This window comes from Pelophylax lessonae (genome assembly GCF_965119305.1).
Source record: "Pelophylax lessonae genome assembly, chromosome: 3".
NCBI classification, from domain to species: domain Eukaryota; kingdom Metazoa; phylum Chordata; class Amphibia; order Anura; family Ranidae; genus Pelophylax; species Pelophylax lessonae.
Genome location: NC_138770.1, coordinates 495,206,635 through 495,231,549, shown reverse-complemented (window position 1 = coordinate 495,231,549; position 24,915 = coordinate 495,206,635). Strand labels below are relative to the sequence as shown.

Here is a 24,915-nt window from a genome sequence, read left to right as displayed (position 1 = left end):
AGGGACATCAATTTTGTTTGGGTACAGCGTCGCATGACCACGCAATTGTGCGTTAACGCAGTGCCGAATCGCAAAATAGGGCCTGGTCAGGAAGGGGGTAAAAACATCCGGGGCTGAAGTGGTTAAGTGCCACGTGTACACATTGCTCCCAACTGTCCCTGATTTGGAACAAAATCCCTCTGTCCTCCTCATTTGTCCTTCATTTTGGTCTGATCTATATATTTGTATTAAAAATACACTTTTCAGCTTTCAAAAAGTGTTTACCAGTGCTAAATCTTTTAATCAAATTTCTAAATTTGACTTTGGCTAAAATAGACTTTGAGAGACAAATAGCGGAGGATAGCAAAAAAAACCCAAAGAAATTCTTTAAGTATATCAACAGCAAAAAAACTAGGGCAGAGCATATTGCACACATAATTAACAATGATGGGAGGATGGTTACAGAGGACACTGAAAAAGCAACCGTACTGAATGCCTTTTTCTCATCAGTCTTTACACAGGAATCGGAGGGGTACACTGACCATGACTGTATAGTTAGTAGTAATACACAGGACTTGCCACTATGGCTAACAGAGGGGGAAATCAGGGAAAGGCTGGATAAACTCAACACAAACAAATCACCAGGCCCATGTGGCGTACATCCGAGAGTACTCAAGGAACTCAGTAAGGTTATATCCAGACCACTGTTCCTGATCTTTGCGGACAGTATTAGGACAGGAGATGTACCAGGGGAGTGGAGGAAAGCTAACGTGATTCCGATATTCAAAAAGGGTCAGAGGCATATACCGGGAAACTATAGGCCTGTCAGTCTGACATCAGTAGTATGTAAACTTCTGGAGGGGATGATAAGGGACTATATCGTAGAGTTTGCTAAGAACAACAGCATCATCAGTAGTAACCAGCACGGGTTTACAAATGGGCGTTCTTGTCAAACCAATCTCTTAACATTCTACGAGGAGGTGAGCTGTGAGCTAGATAGGGGCAGACCAGTGGATGTGGTGTACCTAGATTTTGCTAAGGCGTTTGATACAGTTCCCCATAAGCGCTTAATTTATAAAATAAGGTCTGCAGGTATCGACAGCAGGGTTTGCTCTTGGATACGGAACTGGCTAAAAGGGCGTATCCAAAGGGTGGTAATAAACAGCACATACTCAGACTGGTCTGAGGTAGTAAGCGGGGTCCCCCAAGGCTCAGTCCTAGGACCAACCTTGTTCAATTTATTCATAAACAGCATTGAGAACGGGATCAGTAGTTCAATATCAGTTTTTGCAGATGACACAAAATTAGGCAGGACAATAACAGCACAGCATGAAGCAGATATCCTACAGAATGACCTGGACAAAATAACGGAGTGGGCAAAGACATGGCAAATGAGGTTTAACGTGGAGAAATGTAAGGTTTTACACTTGGGGACTAGAAACATAAAAGCACAATACACGTTAGGAGGGGAACCCTTGGGAGAATCAAAAATGGAGAAGGATCTGGGAGTCTTGGTTGATGATAGACTAGGCAACAGCATGCAATGTCAAGCGGCAGCTGCCAAGGCTAGCAGAATATTAGCATGCATAAAGAAAGGGATGTATTCCAGAGATAAAACTATAATCCTTCCACTTTATAAAACTCTGGTCCGACCTCATCTGGAGTATTCGGTCCAGTTCTGGTCACCAGTCCTCAGAAGGGATGTGTTGGAGCTGGAGAGAGTCCAGAGAAGGGCAACTAAACTAATTAGGGGATTGGAGGACCTTGATTATGAGGAGCGTCTGCAATCGCTTGATTTATTCTCCCTGGAGAAGAGACGCCTGAGGGGGGACATGATAGCAATTTTTAAATATCTAAATGGGGATCTAGGCTTAGAAAAAAAGCTGTTCAGTCGAAGGGATTGCATGAGAACTCGGGGGCATACAATGCGATTAGAGGAGAAGCGTTTTAACCTCAGGCAACGTGGGGGGTTCTTTACTGTTAGGGCTACAAGATTGTGGAATTCTCTACCACATGAGGTGGTTTCTGCGGGTAGTATGGTGGCTTTCAAAAGACTCTTAGACGTACATCTCAAGGATCAGAACATTCAGGGGTATGCAAGATGATTACAGCCACACACATCTACACAGGTTGAACTGGATGGACTTTTGTCTTTATTCAACCTCACCAACTATGTAACTATGTAACTATGTAAATTGCTTCATTTTTACATTTCAGAAGCCCGTATGAAGGAATAGTAGTGGTTAAAAAAAAAATAATAAATAAAAAAAGCACTTGTGGGATTAAGTAATAATTTTTTTGTATTCTTCTCCTTTTTAAGGGGGTGTAGCAGGGGTGTGTCCAATGTCTACATACTTTTGCTAGTAGGTGTTCCTTGTTCCCATCTCAAAAAGTTGGGAGGTATGCATGTACACTTTAATGATTACTTCTAGCATTTAATCTACACATTTAAGGAAGTTCACTTCCACCTGCTTGGGGTGCAGACTGCCAGTGGATACCGGTAAGGACTTGAAGGAAACCTACAACAAGAAGGCTGCCATTGCCAATCTACTCTGGAAAATTCTAGTTATATTGCTCCTTTTTGGTTTCAGTATTTTCTGAATCTCTCAAATCTCTGAACAGGGGAGGACAGGGCCAGGGGGGTAATTGCCTGCTGGGCTGCTCTGATGTCCCATAAAGGTTGCGCTGCTTCTGCCAAAAACATGCCTAAAGGTCTCCTGGTGAAAAGAAGTAAAAATGTCCCTGTCACTGACCTACTCAATGTGGGTTGAAGACAAGGACAGAGCGCAGGCCGCCCCCACCAAACAGAGCTGTCCCAGCTCCCCCCAACCGCCCTCTGCTGGCCAGGTCACGAACCTGGATTCGGTCGGTGAGTAGAGAGTACCTGGAGTGGAGCTTCAGAGTGGGAGGGGGGCAAGGTGTGCCTCTAGTTTGTACTTGCTCCCGGTGTGGAAAGTTGCCAGTCAGCCCCTGTCTCTGAATCTGAAAAAAGCGTAAAGAAAAGTCAAAGTGGAGTCATAGCTTCTGATCTGAACGCTACAGCCATCGACTCAGCATGGCAACCAGGCAGCTAGCATTTTCAATGGGAGGGTCTAAAATATCAGCCTCTAAACCTCTATATTGTCTCAGCTTAGATTTTCAGTATATCTAAAGCAAAAAATAAATATATATGTATTTTAGATGTGGTAGTTAAAGCGTAATTTCTTTTCTAAATGGAAGTTCCACTTTTCGGTCTCTTCTTCAAATTTCTGGTCCACTTACGCCCTCCCCCGAACCCCCCCCCCCCCTTCCCGCAGCTTCTTGCAACATGTGGTAGGTACCAGGAGGCTGGGGGGCCATTCAGAGCACATCGTGGCTCATGCATGCACAGAGGGGCGCTGGCTGCGAATCTGCAGGAAATTACAGCTGGCTTCCCACAGTTGGCATGGGGGTGCCAGGGAGCCGTGGGGTGAAGAACTGGCCCAGATTAGGACAGCGCTGGACAGGTAAGTGTCCTTTTTATTTAGTATTACAGTAGTACAGTATTTTTAACTGCTGGCTTTTACATTTTTTTTGGGGGGGTGGGGTTTAAGAACCTATTTTTAAAGTGTTTGTGAAGGCTAATTATAACAATTCTTAAAAACATCCCCTCCATCAGCCTCCTACTTTTCTGGATAGGATCTGTACTGTACATCCCCCTCCCTTTTTTTTTTTTTTTTTTTTTTTTTTTTTCGGTCAGGTCCAATCACATGATCCAGCAGCTTTGGTTCCCTATGTAAGGGATCATCCATCAATTACTTTCAATTCCTGGAGCCATGACATCATCCATAGGCTCAAAGGGTTCATCTGTCGGTACCCCCCCCCCCCCTCCCCTGCAGCAACTGCTGTCCGACACGGGTTCTGGAGCTGCTGGATCATTTAACTGGACAGGATTAATAAAAAGGTATTTATTTATACAGGTGTTTGTTTCCAGGCTTTGCAGCATTTTTAAAAATGGTTTTAGTTAGCCTTCTCTTCCACTTTAAAACCCTTGTTAGATGCATTCTGTGTCCCATTGCCTTCACTTTCTGTCCCTTAGACACAACAGGAAGTGAGATGAAACCTCTCTCGAAATAAATAATTTATTTATTTTTTTGTTTCTTTTATATGTTTGATATACATTGACAAAAACTATAACATCCAAAGATTGCATGTCTAAAGTGTGCCTATTTACAGGGATCATATGCCTGAAATACTTGTACAACTTCACAATGCAAGTGTCAAATGTTTGAAGAGTTGCCTCCCTATTGCTCAAAGAAGCCTTGAAGATTCCTCTGAAGCCACCAAAGGGCCAAAAGTCTTTATGCAACTAATTTGGTAACTATTGTTTAAAAAAACTGGAGGTATTGCTAGCCTCTTTCAAGGAACACCACAGCTTTGTTGAAACTAGACAGTCCACTTAAGGCCCGTACATGCGTACCAATTGTCGGCCGTAAGTATTCGGCCAACGTCCGATCGGCCGATTGTCGGCTTGTTAGTATGATGCTTCCGACAACCGACTGCGACTTTTCGGCCGAACAAAATCTGGTGTGCATGCTATAAAATTTTTGTAGGCCAACAAAGAACGGCCGATTGTTCGTCAGTCAGTACAGATTTCGGCCGACAAAAAGCAGATGAGCAAGACTGGGCATGCTCAGAGAAGAAAAAACACACGGAAAGTTAACAATCACATGACATCACTTCTGCAGTCGGTTGTTGTTGGCCGACAAAATTCGTGTGCAGTCTTTAGCACTTTGCAACCTACACGACAGCACCGGACAAAAGACAGCCGAACGGTCGGCCGACAATCTGTGCGTGTGTACGGGGCTTTAGTTTACCTTTTTAAAGTGGAGCTCCGGCCTATTTTGCAACTTTAGTGATTCCTGGAGTGCTCGCTATGCTGATCAACAATTGGGCATTTTAAATTTTTTTTCCGGGGGTCCCTTACCTTATTTTCAGGGCATTTTTGATTGTACTTCCTCCTTCTCTCCCCTCTGTGGCCGCGGCCACCGACATCACTCCCTCCTTTGCATTGCATCCTGGGAGCTGTTTGTCATCACTCCCAGAAGGCTGGAATCAGGAAGAACCCCCAGAACACTCCCTGGAATCAGGAGGAAGGACACAGCAGATTACACTGCGGCTTCAGATGCCCACATCCAAGATAGCCGCGCTCAGACAGCGTTTTTTAAAGTTAGATTTTGACTAAAATCCAATGCTATACACCTTGTAATTATGAGAATAGCGGTTCTGTAAAGGGCGATGCATAAGTATTATAGGGGTATTTTTTGTTAAAAAAGGTATTTATTTGAGGCCGTAACTCCGCTTTTAAAGTGAAACTTTTAGTCAAAAAATTTGGTCTTGCTAAATCACTTCAGGCTGGCCCCTTTTGTAGGTATGCACATGTGATCAGTTATGACACCAGCTATTTAATGCTTTGACAGTTTGCATGAGGAAACAAGCAAATGTGTCAGTTAGCAATCCTGAGATTCAAAAAATGTAACTTTTTTTTATTTTATTTATTTTTTACCGTTAAATTGATGCGTTTAGTTTTGATTTATGATATACTTCTAAAGAGCGCTGAGCTTTAGCAAAATGGCAGCCTCCAGCAACAAGAAACTGGAGCAATGCTGGAGGCCATTTACAGCACACACTAATTTTAGTAACATAATTATTAATGTGGAATGTATGTTCCTTGCTAAAGAACAATATTTTTTATCAAGTTGTTATGGGTAAAGTTCAGCATTAAATAGGAACTAAACCAATTTGTAACTGTTTTCCAAGCCAGTCACATTTAAGGCATGCCATGAATGGTAAATGGCGGTTTTTGAACCCAACCAAACTATAAACTTCTCAAATGGCTGGTGTTATAACTTGTTATATGTGCAGCACTGTGGCAACTGCAAATTAAGCTAGACTAAGATGGCAGCTTCTGTGGCTGTAAAGGATAAGACTGTTTAGTTCAAATTTAAGTTTCATTTAATTAAACCCAAAGCAACTGGATTTAGTAGGCTTCTTTATGTGCTTTTTTGGTAGATCAATAAGCCCCTAGTCAAATGGTTCTGTGTGGTGCAACATTCCTCTAGTAATATAGTGCATATGGATGAGGCTACAGGTTGTTTCGAAAGGAAGATGGTGCGTAAACTGGTACATGAATGGCGAAATACAAAATGTTTGTATTTTAGGACACGAGTTTTAAACCTCAGCTACACAAATTTAGACATTTAACAGTAACTATTGCAATTATATTTACTATCTAGATTTTTTTCAAAATTGCATTCTATATATGACATGTATAATATTTTATTGTGGTGACCTATGCCCTTTTGCTGTCTTCAAAGTCACTGATCTCTTATGTTATGAAATATTTTTCTGGTGTAGTCAAAGCCCACTTACTGCTCTATACCACATGAAGCTTACACAGAGTATTTGAAATTATATGTGCAGGCAGCCATATTCACAGACACAATCAACCATATTTCTCAGAATTATTCCAAGTTCCAGCTAGACTCATTTGCATCCCTTGTTTGTCTCAGAGGTTTCATTCTTAAATACTTCATAGGTAAATGGACACAGCAGCGGGACTCTGGAGCGAGCCCGCACGGGTGTCCCCATGGAAAGCAGCTTTCCGTGGCGGCACTTGATGAGGAGAGGCCTGGAGCGCCAGGGGGGGCACCCCAGAGGAAGAGGTTTGTGGCTGCTCTGTGCAAAACCATTGCACAGAGCAGGTAAGTATAGGCATGTTTGTGTATATGTATGTATGTATGTATGTGTGTATATGTATATGTATATATATATATATATGTATATGTATATATATATATATATATGTATATATATATATATATATATATATATATATATATATATATATATATATATATAATGTGTGTGTGTGTGTGTGTGTGTGTGTGTGTGTGTGTGTATGTATATATGTATATATAAATATGTGTATACCCCTCACATTTTTGTAAATATTTTTATTATCTTTTTCTGTGACAACGCTGAAGAAATGATACTTTCTCTATCGCTCATTGACAGACGTAGTCCTCGGTGATTCAACACCCACGGGTTATGCTGCCCTCTGCAGGAGTAGGACTAGACAGGAAAGAAAACGTTCTGGCCACACCCTAGGGGCAGTCCCAGAGGGTATATCCTCTCACTTCCTGCCCTAGCACATCAGTTTTTTTTTTGTCTAGTTAGGAGTAAGGACCTAGATACCTTGCTGGGATCTTCGGTCCTGGCAGGATTTTTTTCTTAGAAAAGATTTTTTAGACAGCTTTTTTTCTCCAGTGTTCCTGTGAGATCTTCAAGCAAGAAAGCTGAACTGGGCGACGGGCTGGATGTTGAGATCCAGTGGTCACCCCAGTTCAGCCTACGAGCGCGTGCAGGCCATAGCTCCGCGCTGGGTCGGCCGCAACATAGTCCCACTGGACGGGGACTGACCCTGCGAGTTAAACGTCTCGCTGAAACGCCAAAGACCATGAGTCACGGCGTCCGTATTGGTCGACAGCCCTCCTACCCCGGTGGAGAGGGGTACTGTCAGGAGTTGGCGCCCGCCTGGTTCCGGTAAGGTGAGTAGTATGTTCCCCCTTTCCCCCTGACGGGTCCTGTGGTGAACGCGGGCCCCTCTCTGTAATGGTAAGGATGGGTTCCCCTCTATCCTATAACATGTCACAGATCCCCCTAATTGAGTGTGATTTTTGTGTACAAGAAGCCAGGAGGCTTGGTTTGGGAGCTGACAATCTAATTGTAAAAATGTGAAGATGATTGTAGTCAGTGGCAGTACTAGAACTTTACTGTGATAGTATAAGGTATCCTACCTGTCAGAAGCCACAGGTCGATGTCTATACATGTATACTGCATTCCAGATCATTCCTCCAGCTAAGCAGATGCCTCCCGACGGCCACGGACCGCATACGGCCCGCCAGGGTCCGGTACCGCTGAGGGTGAAGGGCTGTGAGGCCGAGATCCTTCTGCAGACATGTCGCTATTCTGTGCAGGCCGCCGCCATTGTCTGGTAGATCGCACGGGGCCGCCATTTTGGTGTAGCCTCGTGTCTCCAGCATGGGGGCGGCCATGTTTGAGGTGACTCAAACACCTCATGGAGCCAGGGGGAGGCGCCGGTAGGCGGAGCCGCCTTCTTTACCCAGGAAATAGGGCCAAAGACTTCCTGTCTGTAACAAGACAAGCACTGAGCAAGCTGATGAAAACTTCTGTGCATCAGGGATGAGCCTTGGGGTCTCTCTCTCTCTCTCTCTCTGTGGGGGTCCAAAAAAGCAGGTAACACTGAGGGGCGCTGTTGCGACTGGGGGATACAAAAAAAAAAAATAAAAGAAAAAAGTTTTTTACTTTGTCATTTTTTGTCGCTGGCAAATGTCTTGTATAATCATTGACCCTGCCGCATAGGTATCCCCACCTGATCCCCTCAAGGTGGCCGCAGGACCCTCCAGTACCCCACTTGTTTTTAATGCATTATCGGCAGTTTTGGAGTCTTTGGTATCCCGGGTGGAGGTGGCCTGTCAGGGACGGGGGTCAAGAAGCGACCCCCGCCTACCCCCATTGTTTATCAGATACTTCAGATACGGATTCGGAGCTGGTCAATGCAGTTGCAGGTCCCTCTTAGGGGGCTGTTGTCTCAGGTAATGTCTCCTCAGCAGTGAAGAGAACGTTTCTGCCTCCGCCATAGCACAAGAGTGGTGGATGCACTAGGTGTGTCCGTCCGGGAAACCTTTAGTCTTGAGGTTACACCGGCAGAGGTAGCTGAGACTGAGATTCCTTTTTGGTACTTGTTAGCCTACCAGAAGGGCGAAGGATTTTCCTTTACCCAAATGGGGTCGTTTTGAAACGAACCCCTGTTATTTCCAAACGCATGGCAAGGTGCTATGCCGGTTGAGGAATTCCTCTTTATAGGATAGACGGTACCACCTGCTGTCTTGCCACAGACTGTTAGGATAAAAGGACCTCGTAACTAACGAGGACCTTCCTTTTCTGCTCATAAAGAGTTGTTAGTTCCGCGAGGGCGGGCGATAAGGCGAAACCCTCCAAAGCCCCTTTAGAGGGGTTTCAAAGGGCGCTGATCGGCTAAACAAAAAGTCCGGCTCAGCTAAGCCTGAAGAATAAAGCCTGATGCGCCCCTACCCATCTCTGGGGTGGGGGGGATGTCTTCACTGGTTTCTGGAGGACACAGGATCGAGTTTCGATCACTTCCACCGGTGCGATTCTTCCCTTCTAACATTGAACGGTTTCAGGGGTTCTATTCGAACCTGTTCACAATGCCCAGGAAAGAGGGCAAGGTGCGTCCAAATCTGGACTTGGGGAAAAAATAGAGTCCATCCGTACAGTGGTGGCCTCCCTGCATCAGGGGGATTTCCTGGCGTCCATAGACATTTAGGAGGCCTATCTTTATATCCCCATCATCGCAGGACATCAGCGTTTTTCTTCGCTTTCCCAAAGATCATCCCTGGTTCCCACCAGGAGACTGAACTATCTGGGCCTAAGGTTGGATACATCCTGGGCAAGAGAGTTTCTCCTTGTGGAGAAACTCCAGAAGGTTCAGTCAACGATTCGGATGTTGCTGTCCGTCAATTGGCTGGGACTGATGGTGGCCTTCTTAGAGGCAGTACTGTATACCCAGTCTCATACCCGAATTCTCCTGAAGGAGATTCTTTTTTAATGGAATCAGTATTCCGATTCCCTGGACAATCGGATCCGGTTGAGCGAGCGGACCAGGAAGTCTCCGATGCTCAACCAGGGGAAGTCATTTCTTCCGATAGCATCCAGATTACCAATAAGGGTATCGGAACTGAGAGCAATCAGTTTTTGTCTGATTTACTGGATCGAGCAGCTCTAGAGCAGCCCGATTCGGATCCAATCGCATATGGCCTCTTCATCCAGAGGTTTTTCACTAGCTGTCCCTTCTTTGGGACATCCCGGATGTGGATCTGTTGGCACCTTGGCTCAACAGGAAGGTGCGGAGGTTTGTAGCTCGCACCGCGATCCTCTAGCGGACGCAGCAGAAACGCTGATCGCCCCGTGGGGGCAGTATCAGCTACGGCATGCCTTCCATCCTCTCAAGTTACTGCGAACTTCTTCACAGGATAGAGGTGGAGGGAATTCCAGTTATTCTGGAAATTCCGGACTGACCTCGTCGAGCCTGGTACGCCGACTTGGTGAGGCTAGTCGCGGATGCTCCTTGGAGACTTCCTCTCAGGGAGGATTTGCGGTCTCAGGGACCGATCTTCCATCTTGCTTTACAGTCGCTGGCTTAATGGCCTGGCCATTGAGACCCAGGTACTGAAGGACAAGGGAGTGTCAGCTTCAGTTATTCCTACCTCAAGTTAAAGCAAGGAAAGCGACTTCCAGCACATGGAAGTCTTACATTGCGTGGTGTGAATCTCTTGGATTTCCGCCACATACCTATTCGGTGACCCGAATTTTGGTCTGTCTGCAACAATGGGTTGAGCAGAAACTATCCTTGAGCACGATCAAGGGTCAAGTTTTCGGCGTTAGCAATCTTCTTTCTAGAAACCTTTGGCTAATCATTCCTTGGTGCGGAATTTCATCCAGGGGGTGCGACATCTGGCTCCGCCAGTACGCGCACTCTTACCGCCTGGGATCTTAATTTAGTGTGGTCGGTTCTTCAGAAACTTCTCTTTGAAGATATTAGGGAGATTCCCTTGCTTACATTATCCCAGAAGGTGGCCTTCTTGGTGGCCATTACTTCTGTACGCAGGGGGTCAGAACTGGCCGCATTATCCTGTCGTTCCCCAGATCTGGTGGTTCTAAGGGATAAGGTGGTTCTTCTTCCGAATCCATCCTTCCTTCCTAAAGTGGTTTTCGTAAGACGGACTCACTTTTTGTAATCACGGATAGCCCTTGAAGGGGATTGCCTGTGTCTGCCGCGACCATATCTAGATGGATCAGTCAGACGGTGGTACAGGCTTATTCTATTAAGGGTCGGAATCCTCCGTTCCCTGTTAGGGCGCACTTCACTCGAGCGCTCAGTACTTCCTGGGCCTATCGCCATCAGGCGTCAGTGGTCCAGGTATGTAAGGCGGCCACCTGGCCGTCGGTACATACCTTTACAAAATTTTATAAGATTGATGTGATGGCATCGGCGGATGCCTCATTTGGCCGCAAGGTTTTGCAGGCCGCAATTTGAGGAGACCGGTGGTCTACCTCGGGGGGTTTTTTCTGTTGAAAGATTTCTGTTGTCTCATCATTGAGGATGAGCATTGTAAACTTCTAGTTGGCACCGGTTGGGCCTTCTAGATTGGATTTGATTTCCATTTTCCCACCCCTCATTTGTGGTACTGCTTTGGGACGTCCCGAGGGTGTTGAGTCACTGAGGACTACGTCTGTCAATGAGCGATAGAGAAAAATGGATTTTTGTAAAATCTTACCGTAAAATCCTTTTCTCTTAGCTCATTAGCTCATTGACAGACGTAGTACCCGCCCCTCTGTTTTTGAGTTGGGTTGGGTTAAATTCTCTAAACACTGCTTTGTGACATAACTGATGTGCTAGGGCAGGAAGTGAGAGGATATACCCTCTGGGACTGCCCCTAGGGTGTGGCCAGAACGTTTTCTTTCCTGTCTAGTCCTACTCCTGCAGAGGGCAGCATAACCCGAGGGTGTTGAATCACTGAGGACTACGTCTGTCAATAAGCTAAGAGAAAAGGATTTTACGGTAAGATTTTACAAAAATCCATTTTTGCTACAATGTAAAGTAGTGAGTGTACAGCTTGTATAACAGTGTAAATTTGGTGTCAACTCAAAATAACTCCACACGCCATTAATGTCTAAACCACTGGCAACAAAAAGAGTACACCTCCTTAGTGAAAATGTTCAAATTGAGCCCAATTAGCCATTCTCCCTCCCCGGTCTCAGGTGTGAATGGGAAACAGGTGTGTTTAAATTTGGTTTTATCCCTCTCACTCTCTCATACTGGTCACTGGAAGTTCATCATGGCCCCTCATGGCAAAGAACTTGAGGATAGGAAAAAAAATAATTGTTGCTCTACATACAGATGGCCTAGGGGCTTTAAGAAGATGACCAAGACCCTGAAACTGAGTTGCAGCACGGTGGCCAAGACCAAACAGGAGAGATTCCACTCAGAACAGGCCTCGCCATGGTCGACGAAAGAAGCTCAGTGCATGTGCTCAGCGTCATATCTGGGGGTTGTCTTTGGGAAATAGATGTATGAGTGCTGCCAGCATTGCTGCAGAGGTTGAAGGGGTGGGGGGGGGGGTGTGTCAGCCTGTCAGTGCTCAGACCATACACTGCATCAAATTGGTCTGAATGGCTAATGTCCCAGAAAGAAGCCTCTTCTAAAGATGATGCACAGGAAAGCTCGCAAACAGTTGGCTGAAGGCAAGCAGACTAAGGACATGGATTACAGAAACCATTTCCTGTGGTCTGATAAGACCAAGATAAACTTATTTGGTTCAGATGGTGTTAAGCGTGTGGGGTGGGAACCAGGTGAGGAGTACAAAGACAAGTGTGTCTTGACGACAGTCAAGCATGGTGGTGGGAGTGTCGTGGTCTGGGTCTGCATGAGTGCTGCTGGCACTGGGGAGCTACAGTTCATTGAGGGAACCATGAATGCCAACATGTACTGCGACATACTGAAGCAGAGCATGATCCCCCTCCCTTCGGAGACTGGGCCGCAGGGCAGTATTCCAACATTACGACCCTAAACACAAAAATATACGTTTTTTTTTTTTAGTTTTTTTTTTTTTTTTTTTTAAATCCAACATTTACAACCATTTTAATTTAAAAATACATTTAGCTCCTTTAACCACTTACCCAGGGGGCACTTAAACCACCTTCCAAACCAGACCAGTTTGCAGCTTTTATTTTTTGCACTATAAATGAAAAAAAGACCAAAAATTTTGTAAAAAAAAAAAAAAAAAAAATCCTTTTTTCTTTTTCGGTTTTAGATATATTATTTGGTCTTTGTGAAGGTTTTAGAGTCTACAAGCTATGGTGTCAATCATTGAAAATTGATCACACCCCATGTACTGCCGGCCTATCTCAGTTCTTGAGACCCTAACAAGCCAGGACAGTACAAATACCCCCCAAATAACCCCTTTTTGGAAAGTAGACATTCCAAGGTGTAAGGGATCATCTGGTACCTTTGACTGATGCGCCTAGTGCTTCCCGAGGGCTCCAAGTACTCCACCAGACACCATAACCACCGCAGACCCCACAAACCGCCACAGCTTGGTTGGGGTCTCACTGCCTCCTACCCACCCTGGACCTACGACAAGGCTCCAGGTTCCAGTGGGTGGACCTCTCTTTCCCCAGAGAGTGAAGCAGGAATAGGAACAAGCTCTTACAAGAGCTTAGTGATTATTCTTAGTGATTATTCAAGGGAGTATAAAGAGCATAGCAACCCCGTGTAGCAGATTCCCCCAATAAGAGACAAGACTCTAGATTGAGGGTGAAGTAGAACTCAAGGTTTTAAAGGTACAGCTGCTCTTATACAGTTTTCCCCCACAAGGTTACCGCCCAGGTGGACCTTGTGGGGAACAGGACATGAAATTCACAATCCAATAAAAACAGAGTTTTACACTCAGTCACTCCCATACAGTGTAAACAATTTCTCCCATCTGCTCTGCCTGATTACATTATCATATGCAGATGAAATTGTATACAGAAATAGAATTAACCTGAACTAATTATCTAGCCATCTGGACAGAAACAATGTGAGGTCATTAACATTTAACAATGAAACACAGACTTAACACAGTACACATCCCACCTCAATAGACAGACATTAGGACACGACTGCCAATGACAGTCTGTCCATCTCCTACATTGAAGTACATGGAATACACATCTACGTATTGCTATGATTTTTTTAAGAGTCACAGACTTCATGGCAACAGGCTATAAATCTCACATTGTAAAGTGGGATTAAATCTTCATAGTTTTGAGGGATATTGTTGATAAAGTTTACTCTCCCATTTGAAGTTATCCAAACCATTTTCTCAGTGTCCTTAACCTTAAGTATCTGTCTTTCACTCCCAGTGACGGGTGAGTACCGTCACACAAGGTATTTAGTAAGAGGCATGGTGAGTGTTTTTTTTTTTTTTTTGAAGTTGTAAGTTGTGTAGTTGTTTTTCCACTAATCTTTGCAAAATGAAGATTTTTTTTTTTTCCCACAAAATGGTCATATTACCAAGTTATTTCTTACACACTGTATAGGCATACTTGCAGCTACACCCCAACATACATTCTGCTACTCCTCCTGAATATGGCGATACCACATGTGTGGGACTTTTCCACAGCTTGACCACATACAGAGGCACGGATGAGCACTGACGTGGCATGGATGAGGCACGGATGTGACATAAATGTATCACGGGTGGGCATAATTCAGGTATGAAGGAGGCAGAGGATGAGTGCAGCTTCGGTTTCTCACCTCTCCTCGCATGCTGTACCGATCACTGTGTACAGCATGCGAGGAGAGAAATGAACCGGACATGCGCTGGTTGGTTGACAAATGATCGCTCCATCATTGGACGGAGCAATCACGTGGTAAATGCGCGGGAAGCGTGATTCTGGGAGGACGTCATTGTATGCCCTCCCAGAATAAGCTTTGGCCCGGTCGGCAAGTGGTTTAAAACGGAATGAAATTGACATTTGTATGAGTGCTTTTGCATACTTGCATTTTATGACCGCTATATATATATATATATATATATATATATATATATATATATATATATATATATATATATATATATATATATATATATATATATATTAGTTTGCAGCTTCTTCATTGATTGGGCACAGTTAATTATTAGAAATATAGTACCGTGCAAAGGTTTTAGGTGTGAAATCTTGCTGTAAATTAAAAATGCTTTCAGAAATGTAAGTTGTAATAGTTTATTTTTATTAGTTCACAAAATGGAATATGAATGAACAGAAGAGAAATCCAACTCCAATATTTGGCGTGACCACCCTTTGCCTTCAAAACCGCATCAATTCCTCTAGGCAAACGTACACACCGTTTTTAAGTAAATGGACAGGAAGGTTGTTCCAACCACTTGGGGAGCTAACCACAGATCTTCTGTGGATGTAGGCTACCTCAGATCCTTCAGTCTTTTCATGTAATCCCAGACAGACTCTGTTTGGATCAGGGCTCTGTGGGGGCCATACAACACTTCCGGGACTCCTTGTTTTTAAGCTTAAAATCGTTCCTGGAATTTAAGGACAGATGGGTGATGGGTTGAATTGCTTCATTATTGTCAGCAAGGTCAATTGTTCCCTTTGCCATGAGGTTTCTAAGCAGGAAGTCCACTCCTAATATGGTCATCCCAGGAAGTTCTGAGGAGACGGACTGTCTAAGGTGGCTCCCCATTCACCTTTTGTCAGGTGTGCTAATGACCTCACCTGTTGTCTGCTAAGGGAGGTATTGACACTCAGAGTAATGTGTATTGAGGGCTTGTTAGGGAACCATTGTTCTGTGTCTGACTATAGTTTACATTGATTGCCCCCTGGGGCTTCTGTCTCCTTGCATTGGTCAAAGCTATCTGACCAATCCCTGTGGACTCATTTTCAAGTCCTCATTTGCATAGCAGCCCTCCTGGTCAAGCTATCTGACCAATACTACTGACTCATTTTCGAGCCCTCATTTGCATGTCTGGAGAGGACCTGAATGGGAACTGCAGGTACTTTACAATTGACCAATAGGAAAACGGTTGTTGGGGGCAGGATGTTCCAAATTCTGTATAAAAGTGTGCTGTGTTCTTTCAATAAATTGTCTTCCTGTTTGAACTTACATACAGCTTGCTTGGTGTTTGTTCTAATGGATTCCGGACGGCACATAGCTGTAGTTCGGATCCCGGATCCTTGGTTGACCGAACCATCAGACGTTGTGATCTGTAAGCTGACTTACTAGAAACAGAGGGGTGTCGGGAGAGCAGACAGAGCGAGCAAGGGTCTCGTCACAGTTCCTAATGGCATTGGCTGTATGGGGTCTTTGTCCTGCTGCAGAATAAATTTGGGGCCAGTCACGTCTCCCTGATGTATGGCATGATAAGTATCTGCCTGTATTTCTCAGCATTGAGGACACCTTTGATCCTGACCAAATCCCCAAATCCATTTGCAGAAATGCAGCACCAAACTTGCAAGGAACCTCCACTATGCTTCACTGTTGCCTTTAGGCACTCATTGTTGTACTGCTCCCCAACCCTTCCTCAAATGAACTGCCTCCAGCTACAGCCAAATATTGGACTCCTCAGTCAAGAAACTGTTGCCATTTTTCTGCACCCCAGTTCCTCAGTTCCTATGTTTTTTTGCCTAGTTGGGTTGCTTAGCATTGTTTCCATGTCTGACATATGGCTTTTTGGCCACAATTCTTCAATTTTAATTTGCAAAACCTCATGGACAGTGTAATAAATTCTCCAGTACTCTATTGTTCACAGGACTATTAGGCCAACTTTTACTGCCCATCTACATGGGCCCTTGCGTAAATATTTGGGAGAAGATCAACTTATTTTTATTTTTGATGGCATAAGTGAATAATCCACTGTAAATATGACATTACATAATTTTAGCAGTACTTTTTTTGTTTTCTCTTTACACAGGGTTAAAAAACAATTGCAACAACAGGTAAAAGAAATGAAGACGGACGTTGTAACACGCAAGTATTCTGTTTTCTTCTGATTTTGCTTCTAGTATATTTACTCTTTAAATACTAAAGTGTCTTGGTACAGAGAGAATTATTCCCTTGATATTGACCTACTGCTTCAGAAGAAAATCCTTAAACTTGTAAGATAAGCCTTAGTTTACTTTTGTAGTTGATAGCTATAAGAATTGTTCATATTCCATGAGCCCGGAACCGAAGGTTGCCTCTGTTTCTAAAAAAAAAAAAAAAGTCGCTATGAGTGTGGCTAGTTTTATGCCTGGCCTAAAGGGGTGAGGTCTGAACAATGCATGCAATAAAACAGTAAGAACTCTACAAGTTGGTAACAGCCTTCAGTCCTTGTTAAATACCCTTACCTTTCCTGCTCATCAACACACAGAAATCAACACAGAAGCTAGATTATATTTGTAGGCTCCAGCAACCACCCATTTTTTTGTGTGGAATGAATTTGCTGGCTATAGTAGTAGTAACTAGAAGCAAAAGTTTCATAGAGCCTAAGGATACAAGTCAATATAGGCTCATAGAGCCTGCCAAGGCCCAGTTGCTCAGTTGGTTTCTGTGTTCTTGGTTTGGGCTATAAATCAAACTTTGAACTTGGGGATCAATTTGGAAAGCGGCAGTATAGCAACTGCTTTAAAAAATACAAAGCATGACAATGTGCTTTACAACTGTGTATTTGGCTCTGCTGGCATTGGGAGTTGTAAAAAAAAAAAAGCCCCACTATGTGACCTTTTTAGCCTGCATTTTCTGAATAGCCAAGTCATAGAAAATAAATTACATACTGGGACCCAGGAAAAGAAACATTTCCAAAATGTCTGGAAAGCCAAAGGAAAATAATAATGGCTGTACAACACAATAAGTCCCTTTTTACCATTTTCTGGCATTTTCAACTAGTGCTGGTGTCTTCTCATCTCACAACCTTGCCTATGTATTCCATTCTTCTGTCTTGGGCACATTCTGCCCCCCCCCAAATGTGTCGATTAATAAAGGGTTAAGGGGGTCATGAACAGGAATATTAATGTTTTTTATATACTATTTAAAACCTTGATAAATTTCTATCACACGCCATCAATTTCATGCTTGGGCAAACTAGGCTACTTTTATTACTCTGACATGTAGTGTGCCCATCACAAACAGGTCTGCAAGCCAATTTTGGTGCCAACTCATAGCCTAGTAAACACCTCTCTGAGGTCAGAGCAGTCTTTTACATTCTTTTGTGGCAGCCTGTATAATAATTAGGGTTACATAAGCTTACACATACCCCTAAACATAAAGAGCATTCCTTGATCTATTACAATTTTACATGTTATTAAGAAACTCACTACAGTTTGGCAGGAGACATTTCATAAAGGGGGAAACTAATCCATACCCATAAGGTGGGCTGTTGCCATCTTTAACACAGGTTCTTTTTTAGTTTTATTGCTATTAGTTCATAAAGTACTTTAATTATTGGCAATAGGACCCAACATTCTGACAATGGGCTCTAGAGCCTTACATTTGGCACTTCACACATCCACATAAATTTATAACCAAAAGAATCACTAGAGAATAGGTTCTTTTTGCAACCCAGATGACCTCCCTGCCCCCCATGGCCATACACAAACGGATTGGAGTACTGCGCCCCCACAGATGCAGTTTACTTTATTCTGGCTTTGATTTCGTTTATATGAATTCACCAAACTTCCAGAGTCCAACGGGACCTGAAACACTTTTATTGCCCACTTTTTATCATAGACCTGGGGAACTGTTTCTGAGGTACATACCAGATAAGCAAAGAAAGAAATTTGTCCAGTGTCACATTTCATAGCTTCCAAGGAGTCCTTCACACCCACTACTTGGGGATCAAGCAGCCTACCTCTTGCTGCTTAGTAATACTTTGTTGGATTGCTGCCCACTCCTCAGATTGGTTTGTGATACTCTGCAGTAATTGTTGTCTCCTGCTGGAAGGCATTAGCCTTTGCAAGATGTATTAGAAGTTCCTACATCCTGAATGCATATCTATGCCTTCATGATTTTTGTAGGACAGTCAACTGGGTTGAAGGCTTAGTAGAAAGGAACACCACTGGAATCCTTTTTGTTCAAGCCTAGTGGAAAGTCCACTGGATTCAAATGGTAATTACAATAAGGCAATGAGGTTTGCAAAAAGGGGAAAAAAAATCTTCTACGTTTTGCAAGAAGGTTGGGCAATAGCTTATATATAACATATACGTATGTTAGAGTTTCTCTGAATGAAAAAATTATAAGATATCATATTTCTAATTTTGAAAAAAACTAACTATATAAAACCATATTTCAAATTTCAGTGTCCCATTAATGTGTAACTTTCCTAAAGGGGAAGAAACTGCATGGTATGTAACCCAAACAAGTTTGTGTACTGTGCAAATTATCTGAAAAATGGGATAATTCTATTCACATAACACCTGAAACCAAAGAGAGACATCTTAGTCTGAAACTGGTCTAGGTTTACAAGACCTTTAGAGCTCACAAATGTTGTATTGTGGAAAATACAACATCTGTTTGCCCAGGTGAAGGAAAGTCAACATTCTTGTATATCCCAGAAAATGGCAGTTTCTCTATTGTTCCACTAAGTGGAAAGGTCAACTATAAAGACTTTTAGATGTGTTGGGAGACTAGCCAGAGGTGAGCTGCCCTTAGGCCTGGCACATTGTCCAATATGAACGCACGCGTGCTGCAAACGCTCTTTTGCCATGACAAACACGTGGGGGAGCACACAATGCACGTCAGATCCTGGCGCCCTCTGTCCTTTAAAAGGGTGACACTGGCACATTGCCATTGCTGACTGGTCTTCAGCTTCCTGTTCCTGTGTTTGCTGTTTCTGATTACCTGTTACTGACCTGGCCTGCCCTTGGATACCTTTTGTCTCGATCCCATCTCTGACCTTGGATTACCCACGGGTCTTCTCTAATCTCTTGTCCTGTGTATGGCCCCTGCTTGCCTAACCACGATTCTGATCTGCTGACCACTGGCTTCCTGTCCCCAACTATGCATTCTACTGTGCCCTATCTGCTGTGATCCACCTTGGTGTCTACCTGCTGTACCCAGCCTGCAGTACCTTTCTACAGTACTCCTCTTCTGCTCCAACCTGCAGTACTTGCCTACTGTATCCAGCGTGCTGCACTTACCATTGTAACCTGTTTCCTGCTGTGTGCAGCCTGCCCCACCTTTAGCTCTCCTGGTTCCTACTGCACACCTCATCTGGTATATACCTGCTGAGAGATCTCCACACCACCATCCCTCATCTGTGGCATAGCTGGCAATCCCTGATTCTTTGGGCTTCGTGTTCCCTGTGATCACCTTCAGGGGCCCCGAGCACTCAGCCGCAAAGAGAGCCCTCTCAGCATTTCGGCTTCAGGACCAGGTACGTGACAAGATGTCTTACAGTTAATGAAGAAATGTTTATCTTTTAGTATTTTATAGTAACTTGATCTTCTTGGGACAATTTAGAAAAGACTAAAAGCAGGTAAAGTATCACTTGTCGATTCATAGCTCCTTCCATGATAAAATATCATGTTGCCGCAAAAGGATTATTACTAGAGTTGTCTTTTGTTTACATTATTATTGTTCAAAATATCTGTGCTTCATTATTTAGATACACGCAAAGTATTGAGAATGGAAACCATTTACGTATACAAATTATTAGTTAGTATAATTTTGTATTTAGTATTTTAATTATGGATCACTATGTATGAAATTATACCTCTTTTGTAACTATAATTTCCCATTTAGATGCTGCTATACCCAAAAAATTAAATATTACAAATTAAAAATTGCTAAACCCTCAGAGAATCAAAGTATATGTCCTCCAAGTAAAACAACATTGTTATCTTTATGGAATAAAAAAAAAAAAGTTTATACTGTGAAGTTTAGATATTATTCAGCTATATGACCTGATGGCCAAGTTAAGTTGGTGCTTATACAAATAATTAGTCGATCAATAATCTGATCCACCAATAAGTAAATTATACCAACTACACCCTCTGGGCATGTTTCCATATGGGCAATGTTTTCTATTAAAATTTAGCAAGCTCAGGGAGACAGGGGGAGAGATTCAGGATAATACATATTAAAGAGGAAATCATCTCATCCATTATCGGACATCCCAGGACACACCTCTTTCATCTTATCTAGACACCATTTTGGGAAGACTGACTCTACATTAGGTTTAGTTTGTTCAACAGTCATTTTAAGTCCTCTCTGTTCTACCCAGCAATTCACTGCATTTGCTTCTGGAGCATATCTAAAATTTTGGGTTTTTCTTGACATTTGTTCCATTTGCAATAGTTTGGTGGCTTATCTCCTTCCAATATCCTAACACCTGGTGATTAGGTTATTATAATTATCTATATTGGCATAATTTTTAGATGATGGAAAACGAGTGTGTAGGTGTTAAAACCTTGCCACATAACAGCCCTGTCTGGTGCTCAGATCTAGTGGCTGCTTATACCTCCAACGTGCCAGAATAAGGAAAGAATGGTTGGCCCTCAAGATTTTTGTCCTGAATGCTGACCATCCCTTTCCTTTATAATTGTTAGACACACTACACTCTTTGATCTGGTTGCAGTGGAACAAAGGATAATGTTGGTCAAATGAAGATTGGCTGCCAAATTTAATAAAATTACTTAGGGTATCTACGAGGGGGAAATAACTGTTTGCTAAAATAGTATACAGATGTGGTACCGGATACTTTAGACATTTATTGCTAGTGAAATCTTAGTATCTGTATCACGTTATGTATGACTTCTGTAAAATTTCAGTTTATTTTTTTTTATAGTTTCGCAGTCTGTACTTTCACCTAATTTTATTGTTTCAAAGAATATCTGCCTAGGACAAAGAATCTCAGAAATAATTAGTCAGCTTAATCACCTACGGATCGCCCGCCGTAGTTTTTTACATCGGTACTTTGACGCAAAATACGCAGATGGCTGCCATAACCCCGGTATTATTTTAAACTGCGGGCAGTCGCTTTAACAAAACGGTGGTCCCAGCGGCGGATTTGCCACGGGATCACTCTGATGGGCGGCAGGAGAGATCCCTCCCATCGCTTCCCAGTTCTTTTCCCCGCTTACCGGACCCACCGATAGCGGGGAAAACGTTCCGGTCGGCTGTCCCCTCATGCATTTTTTTTTTTTTTTTTGCATAATGGCTTATCTTGATTCTTGTTTAACCTATTGTGCACATTGGGCATGCAGCTTCATTGATGTGCACAGGCCATCTTCTACCACATTTGCCAGCAATTCTTGGCTGTCTAAATGATACCTGGGAGTTGCTGAGTTGCTTCTCTTTTTTAAAAACACTATTCAAACATGGCATTCACAAATACAAAAATTACATTTATAGTTACTTTGTATTCACTGTTATATTCATCTGCAGATTAAAGGGATGACCTTTTATCTGGATATATCATCAATTAAAGCGATCTGACAAAGTGTAAAAAAAAAAAAAAAAAAGGTTTAAATAGAATGTGTATTTCTCAACATCAGCTCCAGCTTCCTGCTATAGGTCTTCAGTGTTTTTTCTGCCTAGTCAGGAATAGGGACCTAGTTCCTTGCTGGGATCTCTGGTCCTAGCATTTTTTCCTTTTTTAAATGGATTTTTTTTTTTTTGCTTCTTTAACTTTCTGTTCCTGTGAGAACTACAATCAACTGCTGGACTGGGTGACGGACTGGATATCCTAGATCCTTACTGTCTCCCAAATCCGGCCAGCGACCGCGACCCAACCTCAGCTCAGGTCAGCTAGGTCAGCTGCAACATTGCCCCACTGGGCGGGGGCTGGCAGGTGAGTAAAGGCCTCGCAAGGAGGCATAGCCCTAGTCACGACCTTGGTTACGACCTGTGTCGCAGTGTGCCTCTGGCCCGCAGCACCCCCATTCCAAGATGTTGCGGTGGTCTGCCTGGAATGGTGCCCGTCCGGTTCCAAGGTGTGGTGAGCAGTGTCCCCCCTCCCCCCTGGTGTTTTTTCGGGGTGGACGTTGGCCCCTCCCTGGGTTGGTAGGATCCCCAAGTGCCCTTCCTTCCCACATAGCGCTCCCCCCTCACTATCAGGGTCTCTCTGTGGACCACCTCCCCATTCACCCACACCTAGCCCCCCCCCCAGGTTAGCCATGCCTGTTATGTATGTGTGGGGGCGTCGAGCTGGGGTCGGGGGGAGGGGCGCGCCACCAGCTGCTCAAAAAATGGTCTTGGTGGGGGCTTCTGCCAGGGCCCCTTCTTGCTGCCCAAGTGTACCTGGGGGTCCTAGGAGCCATGCGGGCCGGCCATTTTGCCGTGGATGGCTGCTGTATAGCAGCCATGTTTGTGTAGTCCAGCAGCCATTTTCTTGTAGTTTCATTTGATCTCAACATTGGCCATGTTTTTGAATCCTATGGAGTGGTGAATCGGCGGTGGCCCTCTAGTGTCAGTTCCTGAAACTTCTCCTTCTCTCTGATCGCCACACAATGTGCAGCTTGGCACTCTGTCATTGTAACTTAGTAGGTGGTGGTGAGTCCCTGTGGGTGTAAAACGGCTTCCTCTTTTGGCTATAGCGGTATCTTAGTGGGACCTGTAGTGCCACTGGTGCAGCGGTGGGGGGAACTTTAACAATTTTTCTATTTCTTGTTGGTGGTCCCCAGGTTAACTCATGGAGTCCCTGAAGAACGTGTCACCACCTGACCCCTTCTCAGAAGCTGCGGGGCACTCCGGGTCCCAGTCATCTTTGTCCATGACAGCAGTCACTAGTGTCCAAGGTAGATATGGCCCTCCAAAATAGGACTAGCAAAAAACGTCAGTCCCCCCCCCCCCCCCCCCCAGAGTGCTCTGATAGTGGGGATAATTCCTCTTCCACTACAGCTGCGCATGAGAAGGCACTAGTGGATGCATTGATTGTATCAGTGCAGGAAACTTTGAAATTTGGAGGACACAGCTACTGCTGCGTCGGCTGCACCGGTACATTTTGGCACACGCAGAGCATCAAAGGTGACAAAGGTATTTCCCTTTCCCCCCTATTTCGACAACAATGTAGCAAGTCAGTGGGGTTCCCCAAAATGCACTGTTGGAGTACCTAAGTGTTTCGCTAGAAGGTATCCTTTTGAAGAGTCCCTGTTTAAGAAATTGACGTTACCACCTGTGGTGGACTATCAGGTTTCTAGGTTAAATCAAGCCACCCTTCTCCTGGTGGAGGACTCTCTGTCCTTAAAGGACCCTTTTGACTGGATCTCTGGTCCACTACCTTTTTTACCACAGCCAGTTCCATTCTGAGGCCGGTTTGGTTTCCCAGACCTTAATGGAATAGGCAAAGCTTCTGTGCCAGGATTTGGAAGGGGGACAGCCCCCTCTTGACCTGGCGGACCAGTTGGTCCAGGGGTTGCAGTATATCTGTGATGCCTCTCTGGATGCGGCCCCCTTAGCGTGCAGGGGGCCCGAGATGGCTGTGACCCTTCGCCGCATGATATGTCTGAAATATTGATCTGCGGACCAGGCTTCCAAGAAGGTACTGACTGATCTCCCCTTTGTAGGAGATCGCCTGCTCAGGGCTTCCATGGAGGAGATCATTACAGGAGGTAAGAGTACTCTGCTTCTGCAGACTACCAAGAGCAAAGAGTCTCTATGTAAACGTGGCCCTTTCTTCTAGGCCCATAAGCGGCCCTTTCGTCCCTCGGGATCTCAGGGCAAGGGATTGAAATCTGCCCGAAACCACACAGGAGGTTTTAAGAAGCCCTCGTCTGGTAAACAAAGAGCGGGTTCCTCCAAACCCGCAGACAAGTCCACTTTTGACTGAAGGGGTGCTCTCACCTATATCTGGGGTGGGGGGACATCTTTGCTGCTTTACGGATCTGTCAACCTCCTTGATTCAGGACAAATGGGTCCACGAGTTGATTTGGTCCGGTTACAAGATCGAGTTGCGGTCCCTGCCTCCGGCAAGGTTTTTCCCTTCTAATCTGCGTTTGTCCCCAGATCGCCTGCGAGGTCGTCTTAGGTCAGTACAAGGGGTCAGTGTACCGGTTCCAGGATCGGAACACTTTCAGGGGTTTTATTTAAACCTATTCTACGGTTCCCAGGAAGGAAGACGGGGTCTGTCCAATCCTGGACCTCAAGGCCTTGAACCGCTTTGTGCTGGTTCAGAAATTTTGTATGGAGTCCATTCGCACGGTATGGGCGTCCCTTCATCAAGGGAATTTTCTGGCCTCTATTGATATCAAGGACACTTACCTTCATATCCCAATATGTGTCGGGCATCAAACCTTTCCTTCACTTTGCCATGGGTAAGGAGCACTATCAATTCGTGG

General features: G+C 44.2%; 1 protein-coding gene across 1 annotated transcript in view; it reads left to right on the top strand.

The window, feature by feature from the left end:
- LOC309551209 (centromere protein H-like) overlaps positions 1-24,915 on the top strand; it is a gene marked incomplete at its 5' end in the record, with an annotated part of 207,307 nt that overhangs the window by 75,702 nt on the left and 106,690 nt on the right. The window contains 2 exons of the mRNA XM_082251707.1: positions 4,174-4,314; positions 16,575-16,630. Of these exons, the coding sequence (XP_082107833.1) occupies positions 4,174-4,314; positions 16,575-16,630 (197 nt within the window). The remainder of the gene's footprint in view (positions 1-4,173; positions 4,315-16,574; positions 16,631-24,915) is intronic.